General features: G+C 44.0%; 1 protein-coding gene and 1 long non-coding RNA gene across 12 annotated transcripts in view; both read left to right on the top strand.

Moving 5' to 3' along the window:
- Nucleotides 1-294: 294 nt before the first annotated feature.
- Nucleotides 295-21,167, top strand: part of SETD7 (SET domain containing 7, histone lysine methyltransferase) — a 53,475-nt gene continuing 32,602 nt past the window's right edge. The window contains exons 1-4 of one of the 11 annotated variants that reach the window (XM_059067550.2): nt 345-447; nt 1,504-1,636; nt 2,691-2,753; nt 10,262-10,391. In XM_059067550.2, the coding sequence (XP_058923533.1) occupies nt 373-447; nt 1,504-1,636; nt 2,691-2,753; nt 10,262-10,391 (401 nt within the window). In that variant the 5' untranslated portion in view covers nt 345-372. Of the gene's footprint in view, nt 1,003-1,317; nt 1,372-1,503; nt 1,637-2,690; nt 2,754-10,261; nt 10,392-21,167 lie in introns of those variants that run through there. The other 10 variants (XM_067035568.1, XM_059067551.2, XM_059067554.2 and 7 more) reach the window with 10 other exon arrangements.
- On the top strand, nt 13,420-18,068 carry LOC136794349 (uncharacterized). Its single transcript, XR_010840984.1, has 3 exons — nt 13,420-13,577; nt 17,572-17,610; nt 17,991-18,068. It is a non-coding gene; the product is annotated as an uncharacterized lncRNA (long non-coding RNA).

Below are 21,167 nucleotides of genomic sequence, written 5' to 3'. Positions count from 1 at the left end.
GTATGGGACAAATGTCCCTAGCATTGTTCTCTTTTTTCGCAGAGGAAAAACTGAATTTAATAAGAAACTCACAATACTCGATAAAAATACCTTGCATTTAAGCACAAAGCCAAAGGCAAGGCGTGGTCTCCCGGGTACTGGAAGTACTTTGAAATCCACAAAGTCTCATTCGTGGTTCAGAAAACAAAATGGAACAACTTTCTCGGCTCCCTCCTATCCTCCCCCCCCCCCGCCCCCTCCGTGCAGTAGCTGTTCTTGGCAGACAGCCAAAGCGGCACCCGGTAATTCCACGGCACATTGTGTACATTTGCATCCATTTAACCAGCTATTTACAGCCGCCCTTTGCCGCCACCTGTAAGAGGCAACGCCATAATGACGCTAAGTGGCTGGGCTGGGAAGCGGGCGCCCCGTGATGTTCTCCACTTAAAGAGCCCGAATCTGTGGAAGGTTGGCACTTGGAGAAACAGGGAGACGGCTGGGGACATCACACGTACGGGGGGGGGGGGAGGCGCGCCAGACGGAGGGTCCCTCCTCAGTAGCTCCGCTCGGTGGCTCCTTTTCTGTTACCACAAGCGCGAGGAGGGAACTGCCAGGCCTTCCGCGCCGCTTGTTTCCTGCCTGATAAAGAGCCCGCTGCCATTTGGATCTGCTGAATTTCTGAATCACCCGAGACGCCTGACGGTCCCGAGGAGGGTGGGGACGCAGCGCGCACGGGTGGGAGCCGCAGACCCGCATCTGGGCTGGATGTCACCCCCTTGAGTTTGGGAAACCTGCTCGCGGATGTGATGCGGCAACGCGGAGACACCTGCTCTCCAGTGCGTGCCGCACTCGTGCAGCTCCGGGTGGCAAACGGGGTGAAGTGGGGGCGAGGGCGAGAGGAAGTTGAGACGCTGGAGCTTTAGGAACGCTGTCTTAGCTCGCCTTGCTCTTTGGAGGCTGTCCCGAGGGGGGACTGGCGGGCACTGCACGCGGACTTCCAAGTGATCCCCGGCACAGTTGGAGGTCGGAGTTCTGAGCCCCAGAGGGTGGATACCCGGAGGTCCCAAGTGCCCGCGAGGAGCCCGCGGCGCCCAGGACCAGGCTTGGCGCTCGGAGCGCACCAAGCCTCGCAGAAGCAAAAGCTAAACCCTGATGGGCCCGGGGGCTGGTGGGCTGGGGCGTAGCGTCAGCGCGGACCCCGAGCGTCTTTCGTTTTAAGGAGCCTCACTTCTGGGAAGGGACGGGGAACTGTCAATCAGCGAGGGAGGGAGCGCACCGGCGCTGGGTGATGTCAGCGGATCAGCTGCTCGATAACAAAGAGGGGGTATTACAGGAGAAAGTTGCAGCGGCGGCGGCGGCCACGGCGGCACCCCGGAGCCTCGGAAGCGAGGGGCAAGTGGGCGAAGGAGGAGGGACGGCTGCTGCGGGAGCAGCTTAAGGCCAAGGAATTGAAAGGGCTCTAGGGGGAGGCAGTGCGAGCCAGCCCCGACTGCTCCTCCTCTTCCTCCTCCTCCAAACTCGCAGGGTTCAGCCCCAGCGCTCGCTCAGCCGCCGGGAGCACCCGGAGGGACGGGAGGCAGCCGCGCGGCCCCGAGCTGGGCAGGGTCCCCAGCCGCCATGGATAGCGACGACGAGATGGTGGAGGAGGCTGTAGAAGGTACAAGCATTTCTCTGGGGCCCGGGGAGGAGGCGCCGAGGGCACGGAACGCGGAAGGAGTGGTGGGCTGCGACCTGCGCGGCGCCGGGCCCCGCGGCCGCCACTGTCCCCTACGCGGGGGGCCCGCTGCTTGGGCAGGGGCCGGACCGCCACGACCACGCCACTGGGAGCGCGCACTGCGCGGCGGGGCGCAGGCCGGGAACGGGTCTCGGCTGGGCCGGGGTCTCCGGGAGAGCGCTGCTGCTTCATCCCGCCCGGTCACCGCCTGCATCCGCGTTTGGAGTTGCGAAACCTGCCGGGCACTCTGGCCTTCCCCCTCTCGGGGATGGGAGGTGGCGGTGCGCAGGAGTTCAGCCCCCCGCGGCCGGCCGTCTCCGTGGAGCAGTCCCCCCGCCCGGTTTTGGCAAGCCCGAGCCCCTCTCCGGGCGCCAGCCCTTTCCTTCCGCTCGCCGCTGCGACCCGCGGTGACCGCGTCCGCGTCCGGGTCCGTCCCCCGGCGCAGCGCAAGGGGTCGGACCAGGCACGTGGCAGCCGCGGTCCGGGCGGTCGCTTCTCCGAAACGATGAAATCATTGCAGAGCCATGGACAACGCTCCCGACCCGGGGCTTGAACGCACGCCGGCGGGGAGGCGGGTGGCCCTGGCCTCTGCTGCCCCCGAGCGAACTCAGTCAAACCGCCCTTCCCCCCTCCTGCTTCCCAGGCGGGTGCCGCCGCCGCCACGCTGTGCAGGCGCGCCGCAAGCCCGTACTGAAATTGCTGGGTGACACTTAACTTTCTGAATTCCATGCAGTTGGCTGTGGGTGATATCACCGCCTTGGTGTCGTGTTTCTCCGCCCCTTCGCTTCCAGCGCCCCTCCCCCGACTTTTCTCGCCACTTTGTTTTGCTGAGTTTCTCCACCTTTTTTTTTTTTTTTTTTTTTTGCTGGTTCTAAAAAGCGAGGTGGGGACGTTATACAATCTAGTTGTTTGTGTCAGGAGATGTTATGATTTTGTAACAGTGAATACTGGAAAATACTCTTTAGCGTATTTATTTATTTGATTCTACTGTACACAGAACGTCGTGATGTTTTGCAGTGTTGCGTGATATTATTCCGGAATATTTTAACCAGATATCTAGGTAAATATTTTTTAAGCTTTTGGTTGAATATGGTTTCTATCTAATTTGTATAAACAAGCTCTCAGAAATAGTAAAGAAAGACAAAGTGGCGACCCTTACAGATACATGAGGATGCATACTTACTGCTACTTTGGGAGAAAAAAAAAATCAGTTTTTATGTCAACATAATTGACTCCTTTTGTAGTGCTCCCGAGGTCTTAAGGAGAGATTAAGTAGAATAATATTTATGAATTCTATAAAAGCTAACTGTCTTAATGTAACTATTGAAACTTCGTATTTCTTTATCCAGCTTCGAGGAGTGTTGATGGTGGTGTTTTAATTTCACAGTGTCCTGAACTGTTTATCTCCAATGAGTAAAGAAGCCAATGCTGGGACTTACTGGGGCCCAAAGATGTTACTTGGAAGCCTTCTTTAAATGTAAATTATTGACTACGTGTGCCTTCATAATCTGAAAGATAATTGAAAAATGCTCTTCTCAAATTGTTGGGACTGGCTCTCATTCTTCAAAGTTTACTTTTACTCATAAAAATTTAATGCAAACCCGTGATCACAGGCAGTGCTCCCGAGGTTAACCCATCTTCCCCTTTGAAGCTGTTTGGAAACACAAGGCCCACTTGTCCACGGTCCCAGGCTCCTTGCAGAATGTGAACAAGCAGCTTTAGAAATGTACCGATGTTGTTTTTGAGATTGCTTAATGGGTGAAAGCAGAGAAATTTCTTCATAGTAGCAAGGAAGGTTCTGTTATATAGGGTGACCATATGCATTGTTGTCCAAAATCAGAACATACTTGAGAAGGGTCACTGTTTAATACTTATGCTGGGACAACTGGCTTAAACCTTGAATGTCTGGGGCAATCCGGGACACATGGTGACTCAGTTATACCTAACAGTAAACAATTAGAGTAACTCAGAAATTTTAAAACTCCTTAGACGCACCCAAGGCTCAAACTCATACAGTGTCTAGAGCATGCATGTGTAAAAGTAGGCTTTTCTGTAATAGTAAAAAGTAGGCTGTCTGTAATAGTCTTTACTTAACATCTAACACATGCATGGGGGACTGGTAAAAGGCCATTCTGAATATCTTGGTGTTGAAGTACCAACTAACCTACCTCTCTCCACATACAGAGCCTGTGCTCTCGGTAGTTCATTTGTCTTAACTGACATTATCATTGCTGTAATTGTTTAGTCCTTACTATTTGCAGGCTCAGTGCTAAGTGTTTCACACACACATTACCCATTCAGTCTTATCACATGCGTGCTAATATTATCCTAATTTTACAAAGGAGGGAACTGAGGCTTAGAGAAGTTAAGAACTAATCTGAGACACTCAGCCAGGTAGGAGACAGGCTTGGACCTCCAGAACCCCCCTGTGCCATACCAAACTGTCTCTCTACATCTTTCTTTTTTTTTTTTTTAACGAGTCAGTCAAATATATGAAATAGTTGGTAACTGAGTTTGGAAGCCACAGTTAAATGTTGCGTCAGTGTCATTCTTTATCAATGTCACTCTTTAGAGGTTGGTTCTGAAAGAGTTCGGTGACTTTAAGAAAAATGTATTTGGGGAAAGAGAATTTAACTTACAGCCTCTGCAACAGATACCCTTTTTCTTCTTTTTCTTCCTCCTTAGAAACATACTCTGGGGAAGACAGTGGTCCCTTCAGGACTTGAGTCTTTTGTCATCTCATGTACATTTTGATTCTCTGGCAGGTGGATCTGTAGCTTGGGTGGAGTTCCAAGCTCACGGTGCATGAATCCCCGAGGGCAGGTGGGTGTCTGTGTACAGTGCTGGCTATGCTCCCTTGGGAAGGTAGCCCTGGGCCTCAGCAGGCCTGCAAACATCACCTGAGCTCCTGCTGTGGTTTTTAAAAAAAACTCTTTGAGGCTCATTGGCTCTTCAGGGAGTGATGTTTAGCTTTGGGAATAGAAATCGTCATTACCTCTATTTCTTTGTTTACCCATAGACACAAAGATGAATACAATGTGATCCCTAATATAATTTGAAATAAATATATCACATTTAAACTGAGGAATGATGGTGGTTGAGAGGAAGTAAAAATTGCATCTAGCTCGGGGAAATAGATGGGGAAGGATTTCCCGGAAGAGGTGGCATGGAGTTGAGTCCAGTCCAGAGGGGAACTTTGGGAGTAAAGAGAGGTGTGGGATGAAACAATAACTCACAAGAGAAACACAGATGACTAATAAACATTTGAAAAGACACAGTTTCATTAAATAAATACAAAGGAAAATGTTGAGATAAAAGTTTTCTCTAATTAGACTGGCAAAATTCAATGAGATGGATATCATCCTACAAGGAAAGGGAGGGACACCTTTATATGTGATTCATTAATATCATCAAGGAATTTCAGCTAATTGAATACTAACCCAGGAGCACAAAGACTTGAAAAAGAAAGGGGGAAAAAAGAGAGAGAGAGAGAGCAGTGGAATTATGCAGGCACATTCAGAGATGAATCCCTGGGTTCTGCTGTAACAGAGGGCCTAGGAGGAGAAAAGTGGAGGGTGAGACCGGGAAAGGAGGCTCGTCACAGGCCGAGATCGTGGACTCCGTCCTGGAGGCCGTGGGCCATGTGAGGGCTCTTTAGAGCTGGGAATGGAGGATGAAGGCTCTGCTCTGGGAAGGCCGGAGGATGGGATAAACAGGTAATGGGGAGCGGGTGAGGCGATCACTTAAAAGGCTCTTTGCGGTAGCGGTTTACGAGGGTAGGAAAAAACAGAAAGGCCTCGAAACGTAAAGGAGACATCGAGGAAGAATCCTCAAAAATGGGAAATAGCAGAGTCTCCAGAACTAAGGAGCCAGAATGAAAACAAGCATCTCCGTGTTTCACTGTCCCAACCCCTCCAACATTAAGAGCATTTCTAGCAGTCCCCCTAACATCTCATCCTGGCTGTCTCTAATAAGACCGCTCATGCTCTGTACTTAGCAAAAATATAGCCTAGGTGTCCTGGTAGCACCCTCTATGTGAAGGCCTCACATTAAAATTAAGACCCTTGGGCTTCCCTGGTGGCGCAGTGGTTGAGAGTCCGCCTGCCGATGCAGGGGACACGGGTTCGTGCCCCGGTCCGGGAAGATCCCACTTGCCGCGGAGCGGCTGGGCCCGTGAGCCATGGCCGCTGAGCCTGCGCGTCCGGAGCCTGTGCTCCACGACGGGAGAGGCCACAGCGGTGAGAGGCCCGCGTACCGCAAAAAAAAAAAAAAAAAAATTAAGACCCTCACAACTCATCATTGAGCTCTTGCAAGGGATTACTATCAAAACTCAAATTATGTTTTTAACCACCGGCGTAAGTGTATCATCATGAGGGCACATTCTTTGCACTAATCAGAATAAGTTTGCCTTTTTATGATTATTACTTTTTTTAAAAAAGTAGTCCTATTATACAAAACCAACAATGCATGTAAGGGCCTCTGGTTCTGAGGGAAACACACACACATATATACACACACACATATATACACACACACTCAGATCTCCTGTGAGTAAGCCTGAGGCAGTAAGCAGCCAGGTGTCCCATCCAGAGGGAATTTCCTGTGCTGAGAGGTACCCTCACTGCATAGAATACAGGCCTGGCTCTCATCAGGTTCAGGAAAAAGCTCTGAGGGAACCCGTGGGGAAAAAATTGAACTTTCTCTCTGTTCAGTAGATAATGATCTTTAGAACAAAGTGAAAACCTAGACTTGTGAGATGGTTATGTTTTATTCCCTCTTCTTCTAACTTCAGTCAATATTTAAAACTGTGCTGCAGACAGATATATGGCCCATAAGCTGGGACTGCATTCCCAACACAGAGCAGTTGTTCAAGTGGGTTTTCCTTGTTGTTTGGGTTGGCGTTCAACCTCTGTTGAGTGGGAATTGGCCCGGAAGGCTGTTGGCTGACTTGGCGCGTTGCACAGATTGATCTCAATCAGAGCAAGCTGGACTAGTGTTTCTCTTTGCATTGGGTAACACTCGGAAGAGACAGGCATTTGCCACCAGGATATGCTGGTGAGGATCCTGGTGGTTCTGTGAGAACTATCGTAACTACGAAGGCGTCTTCCACTTCTCTGCCTGGGGCCTGAGGACACCTCCCTCTTTAGAGGTCGCTGCTTCCACCATCAGCAGGGAAGAAAGGGTGTTCAGCCAGTTTGCCCTTGACCAGAGAGAAAAGGGATTGGGGGATTGGGGGAAGGGGCCTTCAGCATCCATGAGCGCATTCAGGGTAGCAGTCAATGTGTTTCTTGAGCACATTAGCAGTGGCTTCCTCATCTATAAGATTGGAATTTGAGGGATAGTTGTGAGGTTTAATTTAGATAACAGGAAATTACATAACCCAGTGCCTGATATACAGTAGGTATACAGATTTTTTTCTTCTCTGTATAGCAGTCTCCCTCTCCATTAAATTGACTGTTGCTGGCAAGACAAATATTACATGATCTTATTGTCCAAATGGCAGTGGAACAAGAGTTGTACCAGAAGCTCCTCTAGCGCTAACATTGATAGGAGATATGAGGTCTCAGCAACCTAATCTCTTCTCTTTTTTTTCTTTATTTTTCTTTTTAAATTTTATTTATTTATTTTTGGCTGCATTGGTTCTTCGTTGCCGCGCGGGGGCTTTCTCTAGCTGCAGCGAGCAGGGGCTACTCTTCGTTGCGGTGCACGGGCTTCTCATTGTGGTGGCTTCTCTTGTTGCAGAGCATGGGTTCTAGGCGTGCAGGCTGCAGTAGTTGTGGCACACAGGCTCAGTAGTTGTGGCTCGTGGGCTCTAGAGCACAGGCTCAGTCGTTGTGGTGCACGGGCTTAGTTGCTCTGCGGCATGTGGGATCTTCCCGGACCAGGGCTCAAACCTGTGTCCCCTGCACTGGCAGGCGGATTCTTAACCACTGCGCCACCAGGGAAGTCCCAACCTAATGTCTTTTCTTCCTGACGTTTCTTTCCTTGGAAGGTCCCTTAGTTGTTGTTATTGTTTTGGTTGTGGCTGTTGTTTTAAACATAAAGTTCTACTGCTAGGAACACCACCCCCGGCTGTTACATATTCAGGGTGGAAGTCTTGAATTATCACAAGCCTTAACTTTTCGCTCCTTTTCATTGATCCTGGTCATTGATCACATCCTGGTCATTGATCACATCGTCCTCCTTTCGGAAGGATGAGAAGAAAACAAAACAAATGAGCCAACCAGAGGATTCTGCTGTGATCTGATAGAGGGAGATTTCTCACAGCAAGCAGCTAAACACCTTTAGAAAATCAGGGAATCGTCACAAGTCTGAGCCTTCTTTCTAAACACACAGTGTCACCAGACAAACAGCCATCATTCAGCAGCTTTTCTGTTCTCTCCCTAGAGCCTAACAAGGTGATGGGACTTTTGTTCACTGGCCTGTGGAAGGAGGCATGGGCATAAGCATCCTTCATGAAGGAGGGTTGATTTTTTTGCTTTCATCTCAGTGGGGTTCAGTACTGTGCTTCAAGTGCTTTTAGTGTGTTCTATGATGCTTCCAAGTTTCTCTAATATCTAAATGCCATTGTGGACGGTGCATCTGCAGTGTTTTATTCAGAAATAGGATAGGACTATTGCAACTGAGCAAAGGTGGAAATAAATTAACATTGGATTTTTTTCCCCTTAGTGTTCATGTTTATCATAATATTTGTCTTGATCTAAAGTAGAATAACTAATTTTATCAAACATTAACTTTAAGAAGTCTGAAATATGTGAACTGTTTTCTATGGGGAAAGCGTTTTCAATAAATTAGTAAGTACCTCAATATAAGGCTAAAATGATTATTCTGATAGTTACACCTAAATCAGAAGTGGAATACTAAATTGGTAGGAATGCAAATAGCTAAATTTAATTTGAGCCGAGCAACATTTCATAAAAGAAAGCTTTTAACTATACACTGAGTGGGCTTATTTTAATGAAAAGAGAAAAAGTAGATATAATTTATTTCAATGAGAGAAACGCCATCAGTAGATATTTAGAAAATAATGGTCCAAATTACTTCATATGACTCAAGTGTCATTGAATTATGTCAGGTACAGTTTTTGGTTTTTGAGCAAGAAGGAAGCAATTGTGGCCTTCTCCCCTCCTAACCATTAATTTCCTGGCCCTTGTTAGAAAAAAATTGGGGTTAAGAGGAAAGGAACCTTATTGATTGTGATTTATTTAAGTAGCCATGTTTTAATGTAATATATTCTAGGTGATTTATTCTATGCAGAATCAGATGTAGCAATAAAACAGTGCATTTGTTCATTTTTATTTTATGTTTATGTAATCAATAATACAAATAAAGAGCTTTTTCATTCTTTATAAGAGAGCTTACTTACTATCTTTTCTGAGGGGTGATATTTATCACTTTAGAATAAATTCTTTTAGGAGAGTAAAGCATTCATTGCGGTGATATGGTTTGTGTTTTCTTTTATATCCGTGAGCCAACTGGAAGCCACATTTAAGTGTTTAATGTCCCTGCATTGCACACAGTATTTAACGCTTTTATACCTTTTTCATCCATGACTCAGGTCATTAACCCAGGAGAAAGCCAGTAGATTAACTGCTGCCTTCATTTTCACCCACCTCTGCAAAATTAGTTCACCAGAATGACTGGGGAGACACCAGTGAGGTGACTCCTGGGTTTTGTGAAATATGTAAATAATAATAAAAAACCTAAACATTGACTGTAAACGTAAATATAAGAGTACACCGATCCGTGACCCAAGAAGAACCAGCAGTTTAAAGATCACAGTGTGATAATTGCTGCTGATGTTCAAAATCACTGCTTAAATGGTCATGTGGATCCTTCTAGCTACATTTAAAGCACAAACCCTCAGAACACAGTGGGTATAGGGTGTATGACAAGTGGATTACTGAACATTGAAAGCTGAAAGATTTTGTGAAGTAAAGCAGTAGGTTCAACGTTAAGCTTAAGTTTAAGCTTAGAGGGACCCCGAGTTCGTGTGTTAGTACGATGAGGTGTAGAGATAGCAGGGCAGTCTTGAAGACGCGGCTCTGTCCTTTTCAGAGGGCACCTGGCTAGCAGCGCCCCACATCATACTCTATAATGATGTACGAAGTCGTAGTGTATACTTAGTTCTAGAACCAGATAACTTATTGCCAAGACACTGTGTCATCTCAACTATGTCTCCGTTAAGCATGAGAGTTCAGGGGCGTTAATTCCAAATGTGAGCAAGTACCCTGTGAGGGGGGAAGTACTGGCTCAACTGAAACTCACGCTGCAGGTGTTATTACTGAGAATAACTCTCAGTACCCAGTGAAATATGAGCGTGGTTTTGGTTCCTAACCTCACACGTGTCTAAGGCCCCCGATTGTGGACCCGTCCTTTCTAAAGTATACCTAAGAGCGGAGTTGGTGGTGCTGATGCGGGCAGAGGAACCTGGGTGTTAGCTCTCCCCTCTCAGGCAGGGAAGGGACCCTTGAGCCGTACGGGCACTTGTTGGCAGCATCTGAGCACAGATGATGGTGGGTGAGCGTGGACGATGTTAAGGTTTGCCTTGTGGTTCCCTTTCTCCAGGGCACCTGGATGACGATGGATTACCGCACGGCTTCTGCACGGTCACCTACTCCTCCACAGACAGGTTTGAGGGCAACTTCATTCACGGAGAAAAGAACGGACGGGGGAAGTTCTTCTTCTTTGATGGCAGGTAGCACTCGCTGTTTTTATTTTGTTTTTTTGGGGGGGTGGGGAGTAGGTACCAAATTACTTTATTTGGAGGAATGCTGTGAATGAGAGAATTGAAGTGAATGTTTTAGTACAATTTATAGAAAAAGTCAAAGAAATTACTTTATTTGGAGGAATGATGTGAACGAGACAATTGAAGTGAATGTTTTAGTACAATTTATAGAAAAAGTCAAAGAAATTACTTTATTTGGAGGAATGATGTGAACGAGACAATTGAAGTGAATGTTTTAGTACGATTTATAGAAAAAGTCAAAGAAATTACTTTATTTGGAGGAATGATGTGAACGAGACAATTGAAGTGAATGTTTTAGTACAATTTATAGAAAAAGTCAAAGTAACCCCAACATGCATGTACTGCTTTGGGGACCAGGGATGTCAGTCGCCCTCTGTTACGGAACCAAACTTGGGTCTGCTCACCCATGTGCAGTAAAGCCAGTCTGACATCTGGCTGTGGTGAAGGGAAGTGCAGCGTTTAGTGCAGGCGCCAAGCAATGAACCCAGGGCAATTAGTGCTCAAAACACCCGAACTCCCAGATGGGTTTCGGGAGAGCATTTTTAAACACCAGGTGAGGGAGGGGAGCCCCAGAGTATGTGATCAGCTTGCACACATTTCTCTGCTTGGTTGATGGTGAGGGAACAGGGCGATGTCACAGGAGTTAACATTACCCGTCGGTCTGTGGGCTACATAGTCATGACCATGTATGACCTCAAGTAGTTAATTTCTTCCATTTGGTGGTGGTTTTAGCATTTGCAAAACAACTCCGGAAATGTGCATCAGCTCCTGTTATCTGGGTACTTCAGAGAGGAGCTCCAGCAGAGGATATGGGGGAGGGGTCTGTCCCGGGAAGGTCCCATAGCGTCCTGCTTAGTTACACCCCCGTGGCTATGGCCTAAGACTCAGCTCTGCCATCATTGCCTCTAAGGGTGTGCTTGTCAAAGAGAGCCTCTGCCGTGCCAGATTCAGGGACCCCCATCTTGCACAGGTTGGTTAGGTGGTCACCCAGGTCTTTGATGGATTTCACCTCCTCGTTCAGATAATGAGTCGCCATAAAGTCACACAAGTGGGGATCGTTTTTGTCAGGGACCACTGCGTCTAGTTCCAGTAGTGACTGATTCACGCTCTTTTCCAAGTGTAACGCACACTCACTCTGTGTTCAGCACACTCTCAGACATCATGGTCCGGTTTCTTAATCTCCTTTTGAAAGAAGATTCAGCCACCTCATTGGTTCTGCAGCTTCATAATTTCCTCAGCATATTCTCTTTCCTCCTGAGATTAGTCAAGAGACTATTTAGCAGAGTTCTTCAATGTCACATCATCACGGTCCAAGCAGTAAGATGGGTAGATATAGGAGGGGTGCAGCTCCAGACTCCCAGTGTTCTAAATGCTTGTCTTTGGGATGACTGGACATTGTGTGTGATACCTCAATGCTGATGTCGTAACTAGTATTTCCTGTGTTCTACCACTAGTTAAAATATTTTTCACAGCAGGCTTCTTTTACCCTGCTTTCTCTCCCTGTATGAGGACGCTATGGGGCAGAAGCTTCTCACCCTCTTGAGAAAGGTGGAAATAACTAGGACTTTTCTCTTTCAAGAAGAGATAGGCTTGCACGGGCCCAGCTTTCCAACAGTGACTTTTAAGCCGTGTCAGCTTGAGAAATGAAAAGCGGTCGTGTGAATTTCTCCAGCATTTAGAGGAATTCAGAGCCACGGAAGGACTGGCTCTTTTCATACCACTTGAGTGGGTAATTCCGAAATGGATTTAGCTAAAGCAGGGTATAGGATTCTGTGGGACACGGCACCGCTTGCTGTAAACTCTTGACATTGGTGATAAGCTAAAGCTTCCTTATTCCTTGGAATTCCTTCAGGAAAGAAAACGTCTAAGCTGATAGTTGAAGGGTGGTCACAGGGACTGGCTTGTAGCCCAGAATCCCTTTTCTGTAGGTGGGGTGAGTTGCTTTTAAAAAATATTCACAGGTCCTCAAGCTCTCAATCATCTGACATAAGGAGGGGTGAGGAAAGCAATAAAAACCTATCAGAGAACTTTTGTAAATTTTTATTTTAATTCCAACCTTCTCTTTCCCATTGTCCTCAACTCCACACCCCACCTCTTTTTAGCAGAAATTGGTTTCCAAACTGTTCATGTGAAATGGTCGAATATTCTGCTTCCTTTCTTCTGCCCTGGTGGATAACTGAGTCCCGTAGCAGCCCCTTACTCGGTTTGGTATCAGTGCTTTCTTCTCTCATGATTCCTTTAACCTGTCCAGAAGGAAACTTTTCCTGCCTCACTTCCATAGAAGTTTATTTATAACTCTTTTCTGGAAAGTGTCACTGTTTATCTCATGCAATTATTCTTTTATTCATTCAGCAAATATATATTTATATAAATGTCTTATTTCCCCTACAGGAGAGAGGTTTCTTTGAAGGCACAATCTATATCTGTTCCATCTTCTGTGCTTCATAGCACTTTCTGTTAATTTGGTTTAAAAAAAAAAATTCTTGCTGAATGAGGATGGGAGACGAAAAAGAGGGTAGAATTCACACACACGCACACGCACGTGTGCACACTGATGTTTTAAATCTCGTAGTTTGAAGGTGGTACCCAGTAACTGACTGACTCTGGGAAAACAGTCCAGCAGGCTTCGTTGAATTTAGCATTGGTTACTGGCTTGCTACACAGACCTAAGACTCAGCGAGCTGAAGCACTAGGCTGAGCTTCCCAACCAGTGTGTCAGGAATGAGCCCTGCGGGGCTGACTGGGGCCTGAGACTTCCCAAGCACCCGCCTCCCTCCCTCCCTCCCTCCCTGTGTCAAGCCAGTCACGTCTGGCTCTGACCAGCTTCATCCAGTTCCCCCAGTGTGCTGTACAAATGCAGTGATCTGCATGGGAGTCATGACCAGGGAAAGCTGGAGCACTGGCTGAGGCTGAAGCACTAGGCCAGTAACTATCTATGGAATAGAAAGAAATTCATTGCCTTTCTTTTTTCTTTTAGAGGCACGAATTCACTGCTTTTTATACCTACCACTCAAACACCTGGAGAGACTTGGGGCCAATGTAGACTCAAAGAGTGGTGGTATTAGCAAGGACCTAAAGAGTTTACCCTTGTTAGCCTTCTGCAGATAGATGGAGGTAATACCTTGAGGGGAGAAGGTCAGTATCACTGCTTTTATGACATGGTATGAAGCAGCGTGGTGACAGTTTCTCAAAAGGTCCTCGTCACCTTCATTCATAAGCCCAATGATGATCATGTTATGAGACATCTGCTAAAAGGATTGGCGGAAAAGTTAGTGAGTGAGTCTTATGACTGAAATAAAGGCTGTGGAATCTATTAGATCTTTCTAAGGGGGATGCAGGAAGTGATCGTGGAGAAGTCAGTCACCTCTAATGAAGCAGCACCTTAGTTTACACTCTGCTCTTAATTTTTCTCCCTATTACTGCTCCCGATTTTTAGGGTCTGATTTATTGGCTAAAACAAAGTGGGCACTCAGTGCTTTTACTGCCAGTCAGGAGGCTTTAGTCTGGAAAAATTCCTCCCAAAAGGGTGACATCAAGGTTTTGAAATAGCAGTCGAGGAAACAAAAGGTTTATGATAGAGTTTTTAAAAGTTGTTCAAACCTGTAGTACTCGCTTATGTTCCCATCAGAGGCTTTATTTGCAGTTACAGGAGGCTCTGTTTGGAAAATTCTAGTGTAGTGACAGAAGATTTGGCCTGATGCATTCTAATCTTATATAAAACCTGATGGCGATTTTTTTTTAACTAGAGACATGATTCATATACAAAAGGCTCTACATATTTAACATATACAACTTCATGAGTTTGGAGTTAAGTATACATTTCATGAAACTGTCACCACAATCTATGCCATAGACTGGGTGTGTGGTTTATGAGAACGTTTCAAACAAAATAAAAATTTATATCAAGAAAGTTCTGGAATCAGTTTTCAAACATTTAGAGAAGAGCTAACACCTATCCTTCTCAAACTCTTCAAAAAGATAGCAGAGGGAGGAACACTCCCAAACTCATTCTATGAGGCCACCATCACCCTGATACCAAAACCAGACAAAGACGTCACAAAGAAAGAAAACTACAGGCCAATATCACTGATGAACATAGATGCAAAAATCCTCAACAAAATATTAGCAAACAGAATCCAACAGCACATTAAAAGGATCATACACCATGATCAAGTGGGGTTTATTCCAGGAATGCAAGGATTCTTCAATATACTCAAATCAATCAACGTGATACACCATATCAACAAACTGAAGGAGAAAAACCATATGATCATCTCAATAGATACAGAGAAAGCTTTTGACAAAATTCAACACCCATTTATGATAAAAACCCTGCAGAAAGTAGGCATAGAGGGAACTTTCCTCAACATAATAAAGGCCATATATGACAAACCCACAGCCAGCATTGTTCTCAATGGTGAAAAACTGAAACCATTTCCACTAAGATCAGGAACAAGACAAGGTTGCCCACTCTCACCACTCTTATTCAACCTAGTTTTGGAAGTTATAGCCACAGCAATCAGAGAAAATAAAGAAATAAAAGGAATCCAAATAGGAAAAGAAGAAGTAAAGCTGTCACTGTTTGCAGATGACATGATAGTATACATAGAGAATACTAAGGATGCTACCAGAAAACTACTAGAACTAATCAATGAATTTGGTAAAGTAGCAGGATACAAAATTAATGCACAGAAATCTCTGGCATTCTTATACACTAATGATGAAAAATCTGAGAGTGAAATTAAGAAAACACTCCCATTTACCATTGCAACGAAAAGAATAAAATATCTAGGAATAAACCTACCTAAGGAGACAAAAGACCCGTATGCAGAAAATTATAAGACACTGATGAAAGAAATGAAAGATGATACAAATAGATGGAGAGATAAACCATGTTCTTGGATTGGAAGAATCAACATTATGAAAATGACTCTACTACCCAAAGCAATCTACAGATTCAATGCAATCCCTATCAAACTACCACTGGCATTTTTTACAGAACTAGAACAAAAAATTTCACAATTTGTATGGAGCCCGAATAGCCAAAGCAATCTTGAGAACGAAAAATGGAGCTGGAGGAGTCAGGCTCCCTGACTTCAGACTATACCACAAAGCTACAGTAATCAAGACAGTATGGTACTGGCATAAAAACAGAAATATAGATCAATGGAACAGGATAGAAAGCCCAGAGATACACCCACGCACATATGGTCACCTTATCTTTGATAAAGGAGGCAAGAATATACAGTGGAGAAAAGACAGCCTCTTCAAGAAGTGGTGCTGGGAAAACTGGACTGCTACATGTAAAAGTATGACGTTAGAACACTCCCTAACACCATACACAAAAATAAACTCAAAATGGGATAAAGACCTACATGTAAGGCCAGACACTATCAAACTCTTAGAGGAAAACATAGGCAGAACACTCTGACATAAATCACAGCAAGATCCTTTTTGACCCACCTCCTAGAGAAATGGAAATAAAAATAAAAATAAACAAATGGGACCTAATGAAACTTAAAAGCTTTTGCACAGCAAAGAATACCATAAACAAGACCAAAAGACAACCCTCAGAATGGGAGAAAATAGTTGCAAATGAAGCAACTGACAAAGGATTAATCTCCAAAATTTATAAGCAACTCATGCAGCTCAATAAGAGAAAAACAAACAACCCAATCCAAAAATGGGCAGAAGACCTAATAGACATTTCTCCAAAGAAGATATACAGATTGCCAACAAACACATGAAAGAATGCTCAACATCATCAATCATTAGAGAAATGCAAATCAAAACTACAATGAGAGGTGCTTCCCTGGTGGCGCAGTGGTTGAGAGTCCGCCTGCCGATGCAGGGGACACGGGTTCGTGCCCCGGTCCGGGAAGATCCCACATGCCGCAGAGCGGCTGGGCCCGTGAGCCATGGCTGCTGAGCCTGTGCATCCGGAGCCTGTGCTCCGCAATGGGAGAGGCCACAACAGTGAGAGGCCCGCCTAACGAAAAAATAAAAACAACAACAACTAAAAAAAAACTACAATGAGATATCATCTCACACCGGTCAGAATGGCCATCATCAAAAAATCTAGAAACAATAAATGCTGGAGAAGGTGAGGAGAAAAGGGAACACTCTTGCACTGCTGGTGGGAATGTAAATGGATACAGCCACTATGGAGAACAGTATGGAGGTTCCTTAAAAAACTACAAACAGAACTGCCATATGACCCAGAAATCCCACTACTGGGCATATACCCTGAGAAAACCAAAATTCAAAAAGAGTCAAGTACCAAAATGTTCATTGCAGCTCTACTTACAATAGCCAGGACATGGAAGCAAACTAAGTGTCCATCAACAGATGAATGGATAAAGAAGATGTGGCACATATATACAATGGAATATTACTCAGCCATAAAAACAAATGAAGCTGAGTTATTTGTAGTGAGGTAGATGGACCTAGAGTCTGTCATACAGAGTGAAGTAAGTCAGAAGGAGAAAAACAAATACCGTATGCTAACACATATATATGGAATCTAAGAAAAATAAATGTCATGGAGAGACTAGAGATAGGACGGGAATAAAACACAGACCTACTAGAGCATGGACTTGAGGATATGGGGAGGGGGAAGGGTAAGCTGTGACAAAGTGAGAGAGTGGCATGGACATATATACACTACCAAACGTAGGGTGGATAGCTAGTGGGAAGCAGCCGCATAGCACAGGGAGACCAGCTAGGTGGTTTGTGACCACCTGGAGGGGTGGGATTGGGAGGGTGGGAGGGAGGGAGACACGAGGGAAGAGATATGGGAACATATGTATATGTATAACTGATTCACTTTGTTGTAAAGCAGAAACTAACACACCATTATAAAGCAATTATAGTGCAATAAAGATGTTAGGGAAAAAAAAGAAAGGAAGTTCTGGAATCAGTTTTCCCCTTTACATAGAATATGATAAACCTGAATAAGAATTTTAAATATTCAGATCACTAGGAAAGATGGCCTGGAAAAACAGAAGCAGAATATTTTATTTTTTTAAATTATATAGGTAGCAAATACTTGGTAGAAAAAAGAACTTCAAGAAATATAGAAACATAAAAAGTGAACATGCTCCCCCCCTTTTTTTACCCCCATCCTCAGGTCACAGAGGTAAACCACTGTTGGCAGAGAATACTCGAGGTAAAATAAGAAACTAGCTGTCTATTTCTAAACCAGTTTAAATAGCCAAAATGTACATTTGTACCTTTTTACTACTGTGCCAGCTTCAGAATCTTCAGAATGTTCACTAGTTTTGAGATCTTTTTGTTTGTTTGTTTTTTTATAAATTTATTTATTTATTTATTTGTGGCTGCGTCGGGTCTTCGTTGCTGCATGCGGGCTTTCTCTAGTTGTGGCGAGTGGGGGCTGCTCTTGGTTGCAGTGCATGGGCTTCTCATGGCGGTGGCTTCTCTTGCTGTGGAGCACGGGCTTCAGTAGTTGTGGCTCACGGGCTTAGTTGCTCTGTGGTATGTGGGATCTTCCTGGACCACAGCTCGAACCCGTGTCCCCTGAATTGGCAGGTGGATTCTTAACCGCTGCGCCACCAGGGAAGCCCTCCCCCCTTTTTAAAGGAAAGAAGAAGATTGTCCTCAGATTAGGTAATGGGACTTCCTAACATCGGCTCTGGTCCTGAGATAAAGGCATTTATGCAGCGAGGAGAAAGGAATCTTGAGGCTTTGTTGGTGTGGTTCCTGGAGTCCTCTGGCACCAGTGATTTGCTGGAGTACTGTGGGGTATTACAAAATGTTTAGTATGCAGAATACTTTGATTTACACATCTCTACTTTTTATACTAATCCCAGATTCTGGGTGTTCATGTTAACGTATTTTTTTCCTGAATTGTTGTCATCTCAAACAACATTTGTGGATGTAAAGACAATTTAGCAGGACTTCTCAAAATCTTAGGATGGTTACAAGAAAGAGATATTTCAATGCAGATTGGCTTTGGGCTGTGAGATATTAGGGCATCATGTGGTTTTTAGCCTGATTATGAGATAGAGATAAGTGAATTCATTCAAGTTTTTTTTTTTTTTTTACATTATTGATGCTTCCTCCTGACATGCCAATTAGATTTCAAGATATTATTTGCTACTCCATGACTTCATCCTCCTCTGCCCAAGTCATCTTCTGATGTTGATTTGCTCCACTAATGAATCCAGCTAAGTGGGCTCCCTGTAGTTGATCATTGACCAGGTAACCTAAGAGAAGCTGCCCATCTGATGAGCCACTGAGAAGGCTGATGTTTTCCAGGTGACAGGTCCATGCAGGAGTTCTTTTGTTTGGTTTTTAGAAAGTGCTTGGTCACATTTTAGAGAAATTGGAGCTGGAACTTATGTATGCCAACCTCCCACACAAGGCAAAAGTCCCTTCTGTATCGCTTTTGTTGGAACCAGGCTCAACAAATACATTCATCTGTATTCTAAGGAACAGTTCTGATCGAGGCAAAGACTTTTGTGATGTATAAGAAAGGGAGAGGGAATGAGGTGAATAACTTTGAATACCTACCACCTGCTCAAACGCTGGACATGTAGCCTTCACAACTGTCTGTGAAGTAGATTTTGTAATCCTATTTTGTTGTACTTATGAAGAAACTAAGGCATAGAGCGATGAAATAACTTGCCCCAGGTGACCTCGTTGGTAGGAGCTGGAGCTGAGATTCAAGCCAAGTTGAACTGGAAGTTTGTACCCTTTGACCAACATCTCCCCATTTCCCCATCCTCCAGCCGCCGGCAGCCACTGCTCTACTCTTTCTATGAGTTAGGCTTTTTTAGATTCCACATATTAGTGGGGACAGACAGTATTTGTCCTTGTCTGACATTTCACCTAGCATAATGTCCTCAAGATCAAGGATGGATTATTATTGTTATCATTATTACTATTATATTTTATTACTGCTGTTACTCTTATTATCCGTTGATAACAATGGCCAGCAGGGTTTATTTTTAGAGAACAAAACTAAATTTCACTAATTGCTCTTCAAATATTTTACCGTTATCTTGAGCCTTTATAACAATCAGAACCTACGGACTCATAGATCCTCTATTAAAGGATAAGTAACTTTGGAAGAAGTTAAAGTTTCTCATTGCGTATAGCCCCAGCAGATGATTTGGGTCTATTATTGATGTTCTTCTTTACTTAGTTTTCAAGATTTTAAGAGATAATATGTAGTATAATGTTATATGTCAGTAATATCTCAATTTTTAAAAAAGAGATAATATATATTGTCATATAACTAGTTCTTAAGACAATGTTTTAATACTAAGAGTCACAATTTAATTTGGTTAGAGACCGGAATTTAAAGTAAAATTATCATTCATTCAAAATTTCCCTCTTGATTCTTCTATACCAGACAAAAGAAAGGGAACACAGTGGCGGGGAGGGAACAGAGTTTATGCCTCAGGAGCTGGAAAGCCCCAAACCTTCTAGAGTCCAAAATATGAAGGAAAAGCCAAAGCTGTCTAGTCTCCTAAGAACACTTTTGTGTGTTCAGATATTAAAGAGAATTTTAAAATGAAAATAGTTGAATAGTTTGCAGCTGTATCAGTCTAGGTAAACAATTATAAAAAATTTTCATTTCTTTGTAAGTTAGATTTTCTCATTTAATTTAATACTGGAAATTTAAGTATGAGAGCTTTGATAAAACAGATGAAAATTGTCTGTGTATATGGAAAGAGAAAAATCTAATTAAAATTGATTTTTAAATTTTCTCCATGTTTTCGAGTTATTTGATTCAGATGCTGGTACCAGAAAAATCAAACCATTTTTGCAGCTTCTTAACATACTAAAAAATCTGCCAGGATGTTGAAAGAAATTTTAAGAAAATACAAGTCAAGAACATTGTGTATGATATGATCCCATTTTTGTTAAAAAAAAAAAAAAAAAACCACCACACAGGTGGGAAAATGCTTAGTATATAAATGGAAAAAAGTCTTAAATGGTAAATGCCAAATTGGGTAAGAGTACTGGGAGTTTCTACATCTTTGTAGTGTTTGATTTGTTTGTTTGTTCATTTTACAATGAATACATATTACTTTTTTCACTTAAAGAAGCATTTATTCCTTCTTTCCCTCAGACAGAGAGGGATCTTTCTTACTTGTGTGGGGTTTTTTTAAAGTTTTATATATATATATATATTTTTATTATTTATTATTGGCTACGTTGGGTCTTTGTTGCTGTGCGCAGGCTTTCTCTAGTTGCGGTGAGCGGGGGCTACTCTTCATTGCGGTGCGCAGGCTTCTCATTGCAGTGGCTTCTCTTTTTGCGGAGCACAGGCTCTAGGTGCGTGGGCTTCAGTAGTTGTGGCACAAGGGCACAGTAGTTGTGGCTCATGGGCTCTAGGAACGCAGGCCTCAGTAGTTGTGGGTCATGGTCTTAGTTGCTCTGCGGCATGTGGGATCTTCCCGGGCCAGGGCTCAAACCCTTGTCCCCTGCATTGGCAGGTGGATTCTTAACCACTGCACCACCACGAAAGGCCTTACTTGTTTTTTTTGTTTTTAAAGTAGATCTAGAGCAGTGTTGTCAGTTTCTTTGACTATCTATTCCAGTGTCTCATAACTATTTCCCTGATGCTGCTGTTAAGCCAAGTTTTTCAGTAGAAAGCTCACCATCATGTACATGAAAGTGAATGCTTAATAATAATAGCTGTTATTTATTCAAGCAATCATTATGTCCCAGATCATCTTCTAAGCACTTAATAGG

This window comes from Kogia breviceps, chromosome 6 (genome assembly GCF_026419965.1).
Source record: "Kogia breviceps isolate mKogBre1 chromosome 6, mKogBre1 haplotype 1, whole genome shotgun sequence".
Taxonomy (NCBI): Eukaryota; Metazoa; Chordata; class Mammalia; order Artiodactyla; family Physeteridae; genus Kogia; species Kogia breviceps.
Note: the sequence above shows the minus strand (reverse complement) of the source record. Positions and strands in the feature narration are given on the sequence as shown.